This window comes from Anas acuta, chromosome 1 (assembly GCF_963932015.1).
Source record: "Anas acuta chromosome 1, bAnaAcu1.1, whole genome shotgun sequence".
In the NCBI taxonomy this organism is placed as follows: domain Eukaryota; kingdom Metazoa; phylum Chordata; class Aves; order Anseriformes; family Anatidae; genus Anas; species Anas acuta.
In genome coordinates this window covers 82,888,037-82,906,018 of record NC_088979.1, presented here as the reverse complement: position 1 = coordinate 82,906,018, position 17,982 = coordinate 82,888,037, and the positions used below count along the sequence as shown (strand labels likewise).

The following is a 17,982-nucleotide window of genomic DNA, read 5'->3' as shown; positions in this document are numbered from 1 at the left end:
AGATCTGCTCAAGGCACACAACTGAGCTGGACCCATACATTAATGTATATATATATCTACTACCAGCTCTGGTGTGGTTAGGTGGTTGTCCAGTGCTAAACTGGATTCAGACAAGTCCACTGGACTAAAAGCACCACTGCAGGTGTTTGCCTAAGTAAACAATGCACTGAACTTTCTTACAAAGGACTTTCAGCCTCTCCTCTGTCTAACCTTGTTTGTCAAAAACATCTAATTCAGCAGTACAGATAAGAAAACCCTGTGAACTTTGCAGTTTGTAACACTGACATCAACTGCTATGCACAAACTTGGGTTCTCCAGCAGTTCTTCACATACTTGTTACTCAGGAATCCCGTACACAAAGATTTGTTATCCCAATTTACCTTTATTGCTCCTTTCAAGGTGGTTTTCATGTTTTGCTGAATAAACACAACAAACTTTCCCTAATACCACCCTTTCATAACAGTTAAATAAGTTAATGGAAAAGCTTTTCTTAATGATGTACAGCTTTGAGCCTTAGGAGATGAGATTGTTCCTGCAGACAGAACAGAAAGCTTCTTATCAAATCAACTTTCAGACCTATTAGGAGGTGTCTATCGGCCAGTGACTTATAACTACTGCCCCTGTTTCCTAGGCTACCAAACTATCTCAAAACATTACACAGCTGCTTTCTGTACTTTTGCTGCGTATTGCCAAGGACTGTGTGATAAATCTAAGTCAAGTGGTAAGCTCCAGCTAATTGCCTCATGTTCTTCTGCAGTAGCCAAGAACATAGTTGAAACCGAAAGGAAGAACTCCTGGTAGCAGAGACAGGCAACTGAAAATATCAACAAAGACCTTCACAGTGACAACTGATAGAGAAACATCCCAGATTCTCTTTGCCTGATGCATCCCAGAGACAGTAGCATCCCTCTGAGAGGGACTTGGAGATGGTCACAGTCCTCCCACATGCATCATCCCACCCAATGCATCATCTATGCTATTTCATCCATGCCTGTGTTTATTTTGTTTTGTTTTAAATAGGTGTTTAGTATAGGACCACTATATTAGGTATGTTCTCCAAAAATAGTGCTTTGTTTGGCAAACTGTATCTTTCCAAAGGATGATTACTATGACAGCATAAATTTCTTCCAGGGAGCAAAAAGAAAACATCAATTAAGTAGTGTAGGCTATGAATCTCATTGATACTTTTCTTGCAACATCTCAGTTTTGTTTCAAATCAGAATTTTGCCCTTGGCTTCAGTCTCTTTTAAAACAGATTGAACATCTTCAGATAATAGCCCCCAAAACACTTGACCTGTTTTATTTAAGTAAATTGAAATTGTCTCACAGATGGAGTGAGAGATACAGTAATTATACAGTGTATTAAGCCTTCATGCAAATGAAGAGCAAGACTTACAAAGAGCACAGAGCAAACTGTATCTCAGTAACACAATGATAGGTATGTAAATGTTTTATAAACCTAACATTTAAACAGAAATATTTTATGTTACAGTAGGTTTTGGTTCTAAACTTACAAGAACACATCAGGATGCTTAAGAACAGGAAAACAGTACGCATACAAATGCTATTCAATAGAATAACTCAAAAAAGATTTCACTTTTGAGGAAAAATAAATTAACCTCACTTTGATTGCAAAATCTACACACTGGTAATTTACAAGAAGCATTTTCTTAAGTACAACTGGAGCAACACTAGGTTAAAATCTGTTAAGTTCTTTTGAAATAAACAAAGGAAAGAGGTCTCCATGTCAAAAGCAGGGACAGGAAGGCAGTTTTGAAAACATGTGGAGGAAGTTTTTAAATGAAATATCTGAACAGATTCCAAAATTTGATTTAAGAAAATTTCTGTCACCAGTGTCTGATTAATTGAGAAGATAAGCAAGTTTGATGACACAACCCCATATTTTTCTCAATCATTAACATCCTCATGCTTCAGGAGTCCTTCATGGTAATGAAGGACATAATGGTAAAAATAAAATAAAAAATTAAAATTAAAAAAGATGCTTCTGAACAAACAGAAGATTTTTTTTTTCACCATGCAGATTTCAACTCTCTGAGGAACTAGCTACCTTTTACATTTCCAAGCTAAATATTCCTTAGTACCTACCATATTGCGTACAGTTTGTGGGATATGTTTTTTTGTATATATATGCATTTTTAAGTTGAGAAGTTTTCTTATGAAATATTACTTTTTAATCCAGGCCATTCACAAAAGATGTCAAAGCCTTCCGAAGACATTTTACCGATAAAACAGGACCTCCTTTGATGCAGCCCAGGATGTGGTCGGCTTTCTGGGTTGCAAGTGCACACTGCTAGCTCATGTCCAATTTTTCATTTACCACTACTTGCAAGTGCTTCTGTGCAGAGCTGCTCTCCATCCGTTGATCACTGAGACTGTATTCATGCTTGGGACTGCCCTGACCCAGATGCAGGTCCTTGCACTTGGCCTCGTTGAAGTCCATGAGGTTCACGTGGTCCCACCTCTCAAGCTTGTCCAGGTCCCTCTGGGTGGCCTGGATGGTCTGGGTGGTTCCTTACTTCAATCGTATCAACTGCACCACTCAGGTTTGTGTTGTCCTCAAACTTGCTGAGGGTGCACTCAATCCCACCATCTATGTTGTTAGGTTTTTCACAGCCATTTTTTTTTCCTCACCTACATAGGAAATATATTTCCTCCCTAATATATTAGATGATACTACCTAAATCTGAGTAAAAGATGGGCAGAACTGCTGCCAAAGAGGGTGAGAGCAGTGCAAATGGAGTTTGTATTACCCTAAAATAATAAACAAATAGAAAACAGAAAACTGAATGGTGTGTCTGGGACATGTTTATTCACATCTTCACATCAGCACAGCAACTTCTTGTTTCTTCTGTGATTAACTTCTGTGCTCATGGCAGTAACAGCTCAAGAACACTTACTCTGAAGGTCAAGGGAGCAGTCCACTGTTTTACATCAGTGCACCTACTGATGCCTCCCTCACCTAAAGGCACTAACAGCAAAGTCTCAGTTGGCTGCTCCTGAGTCAGCTTAGAAACAGCGACTTTCCAAAGGAATGCACAAATCAAATCTGGAGCAATAACAAACCTGGTCTCCAAAGAGTGACCCATTTCAAAAATCATATGCTTCATTTTCCAGTCAACAGGAGAAAGATCTCAGCAGCAGTCTAGCATGTCAGCAGGAGTTTTCAATAAGAGTAACGAGATGGAAAACCATATTTTTATCACCTGGCTGCCAGACCGATGATTTTTACAAAGAAACTTGTGGATAGAAGACAGAGGTGAATCAGGAGTGGTTTATAAAAGGTGAAGGAAAGCGACTGAAGGCAGTTACTAATTTTTATGTGTATGTATTTTTCCAGCCTCTGTGTGGGGGCAGGAGAAAAGTTGCTATACCATGAGAGCAGAGTGCTTTGGAAAAGATTTTGTTTAGAAGAAAGTAAATGGAAATTTGGTTCCTCACAACACCCTGCCACTTGCTTTTAGCTGCAGGTAGAGAAGAGCAAAGCACACAACTGAACACGACACAGCACTGCTGCTCTGTTCTGCTCCAAGAGTGGTTTCAGGAAAACATACGGAGGCAGCGCAGGCCTGCCATGAAAATATTCCCATGGCAACAATGAAAAACGATTTATTAAAATCTGTTACACTAACTCTTTGACTCCAACTCATTAAAGAGAAGGAACCTGTAGCGTTGCATCTGTACAAAAACATGCCACTGAAGATGTTTTCATTTAGAAGACATGAATAGATAGTTCCCAGTGGTTAATTTTCTGTAATACTGTCATTGTCAAACAAGTTAAAAATTAGCCATAATGCTGTGCTTACGGTCATGTTTCACAAAACAGTGTCAGTTAATTTTTGCTAACCACATGAACAAACTTTAAACATTCAATAATTATTCAGCAGTTTCTTATCTGGGAACCATCTTTAGAAAATGATGCTAATGAGTTTAAAGGACCAAACTGTCTTTGGAAATAATCAGTGCCTTGGCAACTTGTGGGTGAGGCCTGGGGAACTAACACAGCATTATTCACTACATAATCCCATGCTGTACACCTTAATATAATGGTTGCATAGAAATTCTGTATAGGAATAAGCAGTGGAAAAATTAAAAGCCACAATTCAAGAAAAAGTATGAATTAAATCATATGTTTGGTGACACATTTTGAGTAATTTGTTTGCAGGTTGGCAAGAGATGCTGTTTGGATCCATGGACAGCTGCATATTCGCTACGCACTAATGAGATTAACGTTTCATTAGCACCAGAGCTATCATATTGCACACCTCCCAGCAGACACAGGCCAAAAAGCAGCTGTTTGATATGGCGAAGGCACAGAAGAAAGAAACAATTGCACATAACACGATCTATTTGGGCACGTGCATCTGTGAATAAAATGCACGAGAGTTTCTTTGTGAGCACGCACAGGTCTTCCAGCAGGATTAGGCTAAAAGCAGTGGATTGCCACCTGGTGCAACACGGCTTCCAGGCCTGCTGTTGCTTTCTGCAGGGCCGTTCACAGTCTTAAATCCATCATACCTGTGCTGGGGGAGGAACTAGAAACTTGCAAAATGATCCAGCTCTTTTTTGGCATTTTCCCTTTATGGGAAAATGCTCTAAACAGAAAAAACACCAGGATTTTAAACTAGTGATTTGTGACTGAGGTGCTCTGCATAATGCTCCTGGACATAGTGTAGAAGCACCTATCCCTTGTTTGCCCTGAACTTCCAGGGGCAAGAACTGGGGGGGGATTTGGGGGATGCTGGGGCTGGACAGTGGAAGAACCAGAAGAATAAAATAAAATAAGATAAGGTGTGATAAAATAAGATAAGATAGGAATAGGCTAAGATATGAAAAAAAATTAATGAAATAATGAAATGAAATGAAATGAAATGAAATGAAATGAATAAAATAAAATAAAATAAAATAAAATAAAATAAAATAAAATAAAATAAAATAAAACCTGCACAATGTGACACTCAGCCTGGATGACGGTGACTTTACAGGTAAATCAAGCCACCAGCGCAGCCCCTCTCCCCCACCGGCACCGGGCAGCGCCCAGCTCCCGGGGCGGCGGAGTCCCGGCGCCGCCATCCCCACCGCAGCCCACCGAGCGGCTGCCGGGGCTCAGCTCATCCCCCCAGGGTGGCTACCGGGACCCCGGCCCTCCGGACCCACCTGAGATGCCGCCCCCGACCACCACCACGTCGCATTTCTCTGCCATGGCGCTGCCCCCCCGGCCCGGCCGCTCCTCTCCCGCCCTGTGGCGGCGGCGGTGTCTCCCGGCCGGCTGCGGTGGGCGGGCAGCACCGCCCCGCACCGCACCGCACCGCCCCGGGTGAGGGGTGGATACAGCTCTCTCTCGCCTATCTCCCGCAGGGTGAGGGGAGAGAAGCCCCTGGTGTAGCGGAGCGCAGCCCCGAGGTTGTAGTCCCCGTGGGCTTGCTGGTTCTCCTAAGGCTATGTTGGGGTCTGGGTCCTCGGCATCTGCTCACCACCCCAGGGCCACCAGTGGGAACCTGCGGCAGCCAACGCTGGAGTTGGCTCTCCAGCTTCTGGAGGACCTGTGGGATCAAATGACTGCGTTCCCCAGTCAGGGCTTTCCTTGAAAGGTCGTCAAAATAAACTGCACCTCATGCCAACTGTGGTTTGAACTGTGCAAGAGAGCCTTGCTGAGAGGTGGGGTCAGCCTATATGCTGAGCATTGTCTGCCTAGACCCTGAAGAGACTGACCCAGAGAGAAAAAGGCCCGTCCAGAAATAACTCTGTCAACAAATTCACCTTGAGTCTTTAGGCTGGTCCCCTAGAGACCCAACAGGGTTTTCCATTTCTTTTGGGTTTCTACTTGACAAGTGAGGCTCCAAGAGACTGGAGGTGGTGTGCGCAAACATGCTTCCCCAGATATATCCATACAGACTACATCTAGAAATTATGTCAGTCATACTTGACCTTCCACACTCAGCTAGCTCAAGGCAGAAAGGATCCAGCCCTAAGACCCTTCCGAACCAAAGACACTTGGCAGTCTATTCTTTCTTTCCTGGTGCCATACATTGGAAGTAAGCAATGGCAGTCTGGACAGGGTTCCCTCTGCCTCTTCCATAATAACTCGAGTGATAGATTGTGGTGTGCAGAGACAGGGACGGATATGATAGGAGTCACAAATATTGACTACAGCAGGTGCAGTCTTGCCTTTTTAAGGAGAATGAGGAAAATGTGGGAGTTTGGAGGCAGAATAAAGATGGGTCAAGGTCAATTACCTACAAAGTTCATCACTTATAGATTCATCTTCTCTTTTCCCTTTGCCTCTGTGTTTATTGGTGAGGCCTTGATGTGGTGTTTTAGGGGGGCTGAGGAGGCACTGGATCCTGGTGTGTGTCAGAGGCAGTAGGAAGACAGGCATGTGTATGATTCAGAGAGATGCTGTGAGATGTTTGCATCTAATTGCCAGCCCAGCAGAGCTGTGTCACCTTCACATACCCTGCGTGGGGCCCAGGAAATTTTCTGTTCCATTCTTGTTGATCAGCTGTCTCTGACAGTTTTACATCATTGCGAGCATGGATAGCAGTAAATGTGCCCATCTCCTGCAGTAAAAATAAATAATATAAAAATACAATAAAATACAATAAAATAAAATAAAATAAAATAAAATAAAATAAAATAAAATAAAATAAAATAAAATAAAATAAAATAAAATAAAATAAAATAAAATAAAATAAAATAAAATAAATAAAATAATAAAATGAAATAAAATAAAATAAGAAAAAAAAATCTCACAGCTCCTCACCTCACTTCTTCTCTATTTTTCTATTTCCTTACCCCAGGTTCTCTAAATTTTGCCTGGTTGCTTACTTACCATCCTTGTGTCTTTTAAGAAGTGAACTCTTCCTTGTTAAGGCCATATACTTATCAACTTGCAAAAGGAAGTAGTCTGATGAGACCATCTATATATTTTTATTTTTATTTTTGCATTTCTGCCTAGAAGCTATGTGAAGATATGAACATTTGCCTCATTAAAAGTATCATAAATATCTCCCTCTGAAAACAGTTTTTCCAAGTGATATGTGCCATGTCTGAAACAGTGCTGCCTGACTGATGAGAAGTTCATTATTTTTGAGAGAAGTGATTAACAATGAAGAGAGAAATTCAAGCAACCTGAACAAAAAGTTAATGGGAAGCTGCTGAGGCTGAATTAACACAAGATGCCATTTTTGAGTTTCTTCTCAGAAATACGTATTCTGATTAAAAAAGAATCTCTCTGATTCAAGGATAAATCAAATTCCAAGACCTCTTCATGCTGAGAGACATACAATTATCAAATGGTTGTCAGAAATAATAGTTGTAGAGATCATTTCAAGTCCCATGTGAAACACTGATATGGGAGGGAGGCTATTGCAAAAGCAGAAGTGGATCATTTTATTTGGTCAATAAGCAGGGATAGCTATGGTTACATTTATGTGCCTAATACCAAATGCCCCAGGTTCCCAATGTCCACAATACATAGCACTTAGGCCTGGTGTTCTTCTGGTCTCTATCTTCCTCATGGGATGCCAAGGAATAATTAATGCTTTTTAAATGTGAGTATGAGAAACAAGAGAGGGCTGTATTGCCTGCAGTTGGGTTATGTGGTCCATGCCCTAGAGTCATGTGCAGGTCCATGGGGCTGTTTGATAGCACAAGCCATCAAAGGGCTGTTGCTGAGGTACAATGAAGTGAACATCTGGGTCATTAAGTCTGGTTTCCTAACAACAAGGACACATAATCCTTTTAGTGAATAAATCTATCTGTCTAGAGCAAGCCAATCTCTCCTACAGCCAGGTCGGTTGTTTTTCCTCCTCTCTCCTGCAATAAATCCATTTCAAAGCTTCATTTTTTCATCCATGACTCTTCTGCTTCAAAAATGTTTACACAATGATGCATTTAAACAGATATCATATTCTCCCTTCTGTTTTCCTATTCACAAGGTTGCTGCTAGTCAAACCCATTAGTCTCCTCCCATGGAGGGAGACACATTTGCTGATCCTAGGAAACTTTTTCTACACCTGTCTTAGCCCAAGTGTATTTATCTTCGACACATATGACCAGAACAGTAGATGTAATTCTAATGAAGCCTCTTTGATGGCAAAAAGATTTCCTTATGCACAGAAACAGCCCTTCTAATCACATTAGTATTCTGTTTCTGTTTTTTAATGGCCCTATTACTTCTCATATCCCATGTGGTTCTAACTAATTAAACAAACAAAGGAGTCCTCTACCTGGATTTTGGTGCACTATCCTTTGAATACACGATGTTACAAGCAAAGCAAAACTTTTTGAGAAAACAGAGCAGCTGAAAGCCTCCACATTTTCTCAGCTTGGAAGGGAACTCATCTGAGATGTGTCCAAAGTGTATTGTTTCCATAAATTTTGTTAGGCGCTTAGACACTGTGGTAATGAGATAGCATAAATAGCTATACTGTCTGGCAGAAAATGTACTGACAGCCTTGGACTACATTTTGAGAAATTAGTGGAAAGATGATGGAGTAGAGGTCAAAGCCAAAGATCTCTAAATTTGCAAAGACTAAGAGGTAGAATTTAGGCTCATGATTCATGACCGTCTGGCCAGTGGCTGGTGAAAACCCAGTGTGGCATTCTAAATTACACATTCTCTCAGCTTCTGCTCCTTATATAGCAGTGCTTTTAATATGCCAGCCTTCTGTTATTTATGTTACCGTTGCTCTTCATCGTCTTTAGCTGGAAAGTATCCGCTTTAGGAAGAGACAGTTTCCACTGCTGAAATGTCCTGCTGGCAGGTAATACACACTGACATTGCCTTTAATCAAAGAGGCAGAATGGATTCCCCCACTATCAGCAAGCTGTATTAGCACCTGCATCACCAGCTTGCTTCAGCACCAGCAATATGATCAGAGCCAAGAATTCTTCTAAAACCCTGGGTCTGGATGCCAACCCTCAGTGTACCAGGTCCATATCTCTGAGCCTTGGGCACTTGTTCTGCCTCCCACCCTTTCCCACCATCCTCTACAGCACAGGGAGGCAGCTTGAGCACACAGGCTAGATGGACACTATTGGCACAGCTCCCAGACCTTCATAACTGCAGACAGGGCACAAGGACCCAACAGGTTTTAAGCTGTCTGAAGGTCAGAGGATCAGGCTTAGGAGCACACGTAAGTCTAGACACAGTCTTAAGGAGTCACAGTCACGTACAGGAAAACTGTGTGAAGAGAAAGATAACAAAGAGAAAGATAACAGAGATTGGTTGTGAAGAGTGAGACTACATCTTCCATCAGCCACGAGCGTATACTGAGACTTGGTGCTTCCAGGCACCTGGTGAACTTGGTTCTTATGGTTCATTACTGGATTATGGTGGAGAATGCTTTGAAGGCATGGGGAACATTGCCTGAAACCTCTTGCTATTCTGCAACCAGGTTATGCAGCTGTTCCAGTTAGCACCTTTGTTTCTGTTCAGTATTGATGTTACAGAAAACAGGCATGTTTAAATATACTTTAAGCATACATGTTACATAATTTCAAATTTCTCTACAACGATCAGTGTAGAAAATGTGAGAGCACGTGTCAGTGCTTTTGAAATGCTGTGCAATTAAATGAGCATAAGCTCCATGCCAGGCTTTCCAATAAATGAAAAGTGTTGCAAGGAGTCTCAGGAGGTTGTCTGGTCTATCACTTCACCCTAAAGCAGCATCAGCCAAGACCAAAATGTATTTTGATTAACACAGAATGTTAACCTGAGAGCCTAAATGTTAATAGCCAAGATTTTTAATCCAACATACAACAGTCTGACATTAATCTAGAGCTAATAAGCAAAACCTGAATATTTTATCAGCCAGATTCCATTCAAAGTAGGACTGATCATTAAACATAAAACATATAGCATTAATCCCATTAGTAAATGTGATGAACAAATATAAACTTGTTTCTCTGGAGTACACAGAGCCACAGCACAAGAGCAGACAAGGGTCCAAATACCAAGGCACTGTAAGGCCAGTCACTCCCTTGGGGCCAGGACCACTGGTGGTCCCCATGGGGTTGATCAGGGCACAGCCTGGCATCCGGGGCCCATTCCAACACCCCACCAGGAGCTGGGGTCATTGGGGCAGCCCCAAGCCCAGCACCATGCACCTCCCCAAGGGCTGGCCAAGGACAGGCCTGGATATGCCCTGCTGGGCAGGGCCCATGGTGTAGCAGGGCTGTGGGGAGCTGGAGCTGGGTCTTGCTGCGGCCTCGCTGGGGCAGGGACTGGCATCCCTGGGGCTGAAATGGGGGCCTAAGCATGGGCAGTTGGGGTACAAATTAACAATTATACATGATACATGTATACGCATATTTAGTCATATATAATATAAATATAAATAAATATAAAGAAAGGAAAAAACATTAAACTCCAACATAAATTATTTTCATTACCACATGATCATCCCTTCACTATGTTAATCTGGTTTTGACTTAGCTATAGTTCAGGGTGGTCCAATTTCCTATTATTTTTGTCTTTTGCAAAATTTTACTCCAAAATAAATTCACTGGCAAGTTTGTGGTGATGTTTGCTATTGGTGTCAGTCTGAATGAGGTACCCCAAGCTCTCCAGTTTACCTCTAGCCTAAAGGACGTTAAAGAGATCATCAGGCAGGGCATGACCAAGAATGGCAGAAAGTAGTCCAAATAAATAATCTTCCTGCTTCAGACAGAGACAGATTTAGTTTTGTAATTGAAGGATACTGCTCCAAAATAATCAGAGTTTTGAAAGCAGAAGACATATTTTCTGACTTAAAAATCAACAGTCTTAGCTATGTAACATCTTTTTTTTTTTTCTGTCTGAGCTCTTTTGTTGTTGTTTTCTTGACCTAGATGGGCAAAGGCTAAAGATGCAAAGCAGATTACAGCAGTGAAATTTCTTCACATAAATCTACAGTGTCCTATGTAACATGCATTAATTAATAATGACATAACTCAGAGCACGTAAGGAAATAATACATTTTTAGCCATTGTCCTATATCCTCATTGTCTAATTAGGTCTTCTCCCCAGTAAATCTTCTAACACTTCATTCCCTAAATGTTATAGCAGTGGTAAAATAGTCCAGCATCAGTAACAAGACTCAAGTTCTTCTTCTGCAGAAAAAAAAAAAAAAAAATATATATATATATATACATATCAATATGAGGGTTATTATCACTGAGGAGGCTACTATGTATGTATATATGAAATATTAACATGTATCTATATGGTAATGCTGCTGTGACTACTAGGGAGATGTTGTTTACATTTCCATACACATTTACATAGTCCAAGAATGCTGTGGGTAAATTGGAATAGCTTCAGTGAAGAGCTCTGAAAATAATTAATGGTCAGGGAAATGTGCTTTCTAGCTTTCTATTGCAAAATCTAGATTTGAAGAGGAAAGGGTTAAAATGTTATAGTTTTTAGAGGTAGAGTTCATTTTGTCTTATGCTAACCACCTGTACTGGCTGACAAACACCATCTCTGTGAAATGGAAGAGATACATAGGTCTTGAGACTTATTTGTGTTATGCTAAGATAATTAATCAAGAGAAATGGGACAAGCATCCTCCCAAGACTCCTGTCTCTCCGTTGACCACCAAGGACACCTAACTGAGTTAGACTAGTGAACCTTTCAGATGATTAAAACTAGCAAACTAAGTCCCACGCCAAGTATATAATTTGGGAGTAAAGAGCTACTCAGAGAGTAGCTTCAGTAAAGTGATAGAAGTGCTAACTAATATTTCTAAGCTAGAACAAAGGGAGAAATCAGTGCAAATCTTCCCTGGAAACTTACTACTTGGGTTATTTTGTATAGACCATAGGATCTCATTGTTCCTGAAAAGCATCAGGTGGCTGTGATTTCAGGATTGGATTGACTCCTGGCACTTCCATGGACTTTAGGACTACCCCTGCAAAGGCTCTGTGTTGTGCTGGTCACCCTCCATGCCTTTCTTTAGTGTCCCTTGGTGTCCTGAGGCAAAGTTGATACAGCTTCTTAAACAGGCATGGAGCTCCCCTTTATATAGGAAGGCAGGGGCCTTGCTAATTACTAACATCATAGCAAAAATTTTAAGCACCCATGATGCAGACAGTCAGCATTAGCTGTACGCTCGACCAGAGTCAAATTTTATCCTGTAATTGCCCTTTGCACTCTGCATTTTCTAAACACTCAAAATCCCAGCCCAGCAAAGTGCTGAGTTTAATCCAAGTATTTCTGTGCTAAATCCTGTGGGGTCAGGACTTGATCCCATTCCCTGAGGCTTTGGATAGATTTTCCATACTCATATTATTTTTCTTTCTATCATTACAGTTTTTATTCTTTTCAGGCCTAGGCTTTCTTCAAAATATTTAATTGCCTTATAAATCCCAAGTCCAGCTCTTCATCAGTTTTTCCTTATATGCTTCCTTTAAAACATATTCATAAATGACAAACCTCCTCCAGATAATAATTAATTAATTAAATAAATATGCACTTGCTAGCTGTACAATAGTTTAAAATCTAGAATCTAAATCTAAGATTGAGTAGGGCTTATTGTGCTGTCTTCTTTTTAATTTTTGTGTAAGTATTTAGGTCTGTCTTTGCATTATTGTCTTCAATTTTATAGCCTGCTTCTTTTGAAACACTTGGTTATTTTAGTCTAGATTAGATTAAGTTTTTATTGAAATTTCCCTGCATTGTAGCCAGGATCAGTCATAAGTTTTTTTTCTGCAAAATGAGCCTGATGATTTCACTTTATGTTTGTAGATCTCCAAATCAAATTTTCTCTTCTAGTTTCACTAAATTCAAAATATTTTGAATTCAGGTGTATCACAGTTCTCACTGTGAGAAGCCAGCTGGACCACACTAGGGGACTCATTCCCATTTCTCAGTGCAAGGAAATCTAATTTCTTGTTGCTGGTGAATACATTGAATGGATTTGTCAAGGACGGAGAGCATGTTCAACTATTTTACCTAAAAACCTCTCCTGACCCAACTCTATCTTCATAAGCTAGATTCTTAACTTATAATATCATCTAGATAGGTTGTGGTATGAAAACTGTTTCTTTTGATATTGAGGGGTGAAGCATGTCATGTTCACATACCTAACCCTACTGTCTGCATGTCTGGGAGAAGAACTGCGGTGATGCTTCGCCTTCTGGCAATTATCAATTAACAGCAGATGGAAATAAAAAATCAAGGCATGCCTTCTGTGATTTCTCTGTTGTAATTAAACCTTGTCTGGTGGCCCACCACACGGATTTCACTGCTTGCCCCTTTCAGTGTGCTGTGGCCATTGCTTTCTCTCATGCCATTTTGGGGGTGGTTAATATCTAGTGGTGGTGTGTCGGGCTTCTCCTTTGTAACTCACCATATGCAGGTACTTGCAGCCACCTCAGTAGGGTGCTCAGCAAGGCTATTTCCATCTGCTTTGTCTGTTCAGACAGACATCTTTTTTATTTTAAGCATTTTATTGGAACTCCAAATGATTCTCTGGGATCAGACCATGCACTGATTTGAGTTTCTACACTTTTTGAAGTCTTGTCTGCTTCCCTAACACCCTTTGGTCTGTCTTGTTTTGTGTTGTTCTCTGCAGGTTCCCCATCATTGGCATTCTCTATTGTTGCTGACTGAGCCTGAACTTTCTCAGTCTTATTCCTGTTACCTGCGTGTATCTGCAGTGTAAGCATAGCAGTCAGGGAAATTCCTATATGAGTTCTGAACACAGTAGCACTGCTTACTGCTTTTGTTTATGTTGTGAATATAGCTAGTTCAGATGTGGGTTGTTTTACCTGCTATGCCTCTGTGAGTTTGGAGACAGGTCATAAAATAAGTTTGACTGCATTTTCGTAGCATTGCAGGCTGCTGTATGAAGGGCTAGTTTCTAGTCACCTGCAACTTCTGCCACGTCTTTTGCTTGTCATATTTTCTAATGACCAACTTATCTTGAAATCTTGTTCCACTGACTGCTGGAGTCAGTGAGAGATTCATACTGGAGTCAGGGACTATTTTCTGATTTCCTTTGTTGGGGTCTTTCTTGTTGTAAAACTCCTGGCTTTAAATAAATAAATAAATAAAATGATTTGCTCTTCTTGTATTATTTTAGATTAAAAGAATATGAATGTGTGCAAGCAATTAACTGAAGTTAGACAGACTTTTGTTTAAGCCAGGTTTCTGGAACTGATACCTGCCCAGAGATACCTGGACAGACATACAAGAAATACCACATCTGGTAATTACTATGGCAAACAAATGTGACTTTTCTGTTGTGTCAATCAGGTGAAGCAGTTGAAGCAGTTATGTTAGTCGGGTCTTATGAATTCACGGTCATAAAAGCCTTAGCACTGACATAAGATTTTAATAAACCAAGTATATTTGCATACTTTCCTACTTGGAGGATATGTATTGTCAATGGCAGAACGAAATGGCCTTTTGAATATTGGCTAGTGATTTCAAATACCCTGAGGTCATTAGAATAGTCTTTATCTTGTCTGGGATTGACTGACTAATAAAAATAGTAGAGAATAAGCAAAGTAAACACACACCATGATTAATTAACTGACATTTTCATAGAACTGTTCCATAGTTTCTCTGGAACTGTAACCACAAAGCTTGCTTAATGGTGGAATTTATTCTGAAGTGAGATTCTTTGACACACTTGTATCTTTTTAACCGGTGTCCCTATGAACACTGGCTTTTACAGCATTACAAGTAAGCACTTCCTCGAGAAACAGCTGCTGGTTTTCCTCTAAAGAAGGTGTTGCACAATGTGGATTAGCGTTCCTTTCCACAGCTGTGAGGCTTTGTGCTCTGTATACTTGGTCCCATGGTACATGGTGAAAGAACATGCAGAATCTAGCATGTAACCACTTCCTTATATGCCTTGGAATCAAATTCTTAAAACCCTCTGCTTCTACCCTTGAACTGTATCCCAAAGAAAGACAGCACCATTTTCATGCCCTTGGGGCATCACTATGCATAGAACTGTTTTCTAGGTTGCAGTGCTAGTGCAAACTGTGTTGCAGATCTGGACTGACCAGTAGTGTCTGTATTTACTTGGGCTGATCAAAAGGTCAGAAATAAACTTGCAGGTTTTACATTACCAATGTGTTGATGGAGGACCAGAGTGATCCTCGGTAAGGCAGGATGATGGCTACATTCATACTATTGCAGGTGGTGCTGGTACTGCTGATACTGCTGATACATTGCTACTTCATGTGAGGAATTAGTAAGACAGAAGGTACAGAGGAACTCAGCAACATATGCATTATTATTACTCCCCTTAACAGTCTTTCCTGCTGCTCTGAATGGGGAGGCAGATGGCAGTGATGTCTTACACCAGAGAGTCCTTCCAGGGCGCTGTTCTGTATCTTAAAAGTTCATCTCTCAAGATCACATGGAGAATTTTCCAAGTCATGTTTTCCTTTGCAATAAGCCTTTGTAAAGTAAACAGTAGACATGCCTTATAAACTGTTGAGAAATTTTGTTTCTAGTTCTCATCTTGTTATGATACGGCAGTGTCGTAATACCTAATTTCACAGTGGCTTGCTGTGCTTGAAGAAGATATCACAGATGTACAAGGCTTTGGCTATGAACAGAACACAGTGAAGTACACATAAAGCTTAGGTGAAGGACTTCATGGTGACAGGAGGTTAAGATAGCACATCTATTGGCACAGGTATGAACAAGTGTGAATATAATGGCTTTTAATTGATGCAGACATGGGATACAGCCATGACAGCTGTTTGATGTTGGTTGATTTCTTCATTAGGAAGAGCTGTGATTTGTTTTTCACTTCCCTCTGAAAAGTGTTCATGATAGCAGCCTGTGCAAAGTATCCAGAGCTCCAAAGGACTGATGATCACAGAAACAGGTATGTTACCTGTGGATAGGACAAGCTATAATAAAGATAACTGTGGAGACTCTGCAGGCCCAGAACATAATTCCTCTATGGATATATGCCTTGCGGGCATATAGTGGGTCTTCTGTGGCTAGGGCACACTTGCTTTGGAGAGCTTTTCAACCTTGGAGACATTGGAGTCTGGCTCTGGGGTTTATATTTTAAGATGGCATTGAGCATTCAAGCACTTCTTCAGAATAATCTTTCCCCAAATGACAAAGGTTAGATAATATGATGCCGTGGGCATCAAGTGCAATTTTAAAAAAATGGTTTCCAAAATTCATAGCCTGATGGCCTTTATCATTCCACTGACTATGAAATGCATTATGAACAGGGACCTATTCCAGAGGTAATAGGGTTGCTTATAAGTCACCAAATAATGTCATTCTGAATTTTAAAAACTTTTAAATAACTCTCCTTAACTTGTAAATGAATTCTGAGGAACTGTTTGTCTTCAGAGCATGGTGTTCTGTGAGATTGTGGCAAGTGATCACTGAGCTAACTCATTTGCAGAATTTGCAGTTAGAACTCTGTGCTAACATTCGTTAACTAAACAATACTCACGCCTTGTAAGCTGCATTGAGAATTATTTTTTTTTTTATTGCCTACAGAAAATGTGATTGCCTTCAGAGCTTGTGCAAGGTGACATGGGCCTGAAGGAGAAAAGATCTGGAAATCAGTGAGCAAAAATGCCAGAGACCTTAACCGCTGGGTGCTAAAGAGAAGTGACGATAAAATATAAATGGATATTAATGTCTGTGGACAGCTTAACGATACAGCATAAAATTGAAATGATGTCATTAATTCCTAAGTATGGGACAACATTCTTTCTGAGAGGAATTGTTTTGATTATGATTAGACATGTTTAAAAAAAAAAAAAAAAAGAAGGCTTTTCTGTCCATATATGTCTGACTTTCTTTGGCTGATGAGAAGTGCATGTCTCAGTTCTGTCCACTAGAAACAGTGTAAGACTTCAATGTCTTATTGCGAAGGAATATTTCGAGTGCTTACAGACGCAAACTACAGCATGAATTCCATACATGACACATGCAACATCAGATAGCTTATTTCAAAGGAGAGTTTTCACTGCATATATTCTGCAGCTAGCATTAATGCTATCTTATTCTATGCTAATATTATTCATTAGATGTTGCAATTTTAGATATATTTCAACATTATCAATGTTCTACAATAGAAATTCCCTGTAAATATTTGTAACCGCAATAAATACCAAAGGGGAATATCACAGGAGCAACAATTTGCATTTCAGGCTCCATGATTTGTTAGTTATTTCATCTTGTTAGCATTTTGATCTGTGTTCACTGTAAGACAAATTGTATTGTCACTATTTGTTTGAAAAAGCAAGGAAATGGTTCATGTGTCTCAGCTATGCTAGGAAGAACCTGTTTGTTTTCTTTCATGTGAACAGTGTGATCTTTTATTACATTTTTTTTGACATCGGTTCTGTTGTAGCAAGATTCCTGTTCTTTTTCCAATATCTAATCATGCTCTCATCAAAGTATCACTCCCTGAGGGAGAGGGAAGGGGGCTAGAAGCACATACACTCATACACTGCCTGCCAGGAGACAGAGAGGCAGGATATTTTTTTTATAATGAAAGTGATAGAACTACATACTTTAAATGTATGAGGCAGCAAAATGGAAAATCTCAGCAATGACATTATTTTTTCCTACATGTGTCTAGCTTTGGTAGTTTTGCCTGCTACTCAATGATGATTCATAATCCAGTGAAATCAGAAATAAACCTTGGAATACAATTAAAATGATATTATGGTTATTACTGTACTCCTTGGAAGCCTCAGAGTCTGAACACACATCCAGTACTTAGATCTCAGTACAGAAAAATTTTCAATGCTGGCATTTAGAAAGGCCATGGCAATTAAATGAGATACAAGCAAAGTATTCCAGTGGCTGGTATATACTTCTCCATAAGGTTCATAGCCCTAATGATTTCAAGGCAGATTACTGATAAAGTAATCTTCAAGGGAAGTATAATAATGTCACCCTATCTCCTTGTTTATATTGGTCATATTCCAGATCATGGTTCTTGTCCAAGATAGCCCACAGGGCTTGCACTT

The 17,982-nt window shown here is 40.2% G+C and overlaps 1 protein-coding gene across 1 annotated transcript in view; it reads right to left on the bottom strand.

The window, feature by feature from the left end:
• The window catches only part of LOC137858326 (amine oxidase [flavin-containing] B-like), a 49,429-nt gene extending 44,101 nt beyond the window's left edge, over positions 1-5,328 (bottom strand). Inside the window, exon 1 of the mRNA XM_068685865.1 lies at positions 5,176-5,328. Coding sequence (XP_068541966.1) covers positions 5,176-5,221 — 46 coding nt within the window. The 5' untranslated portion in view covers positions 5,222-5,328. The remainder of the gene's footprint in view (positions 1-5,175) is intronic.
• Between the last annotated feature and the right edge of the window lie 12,654 nt (positions 5,329-17,982).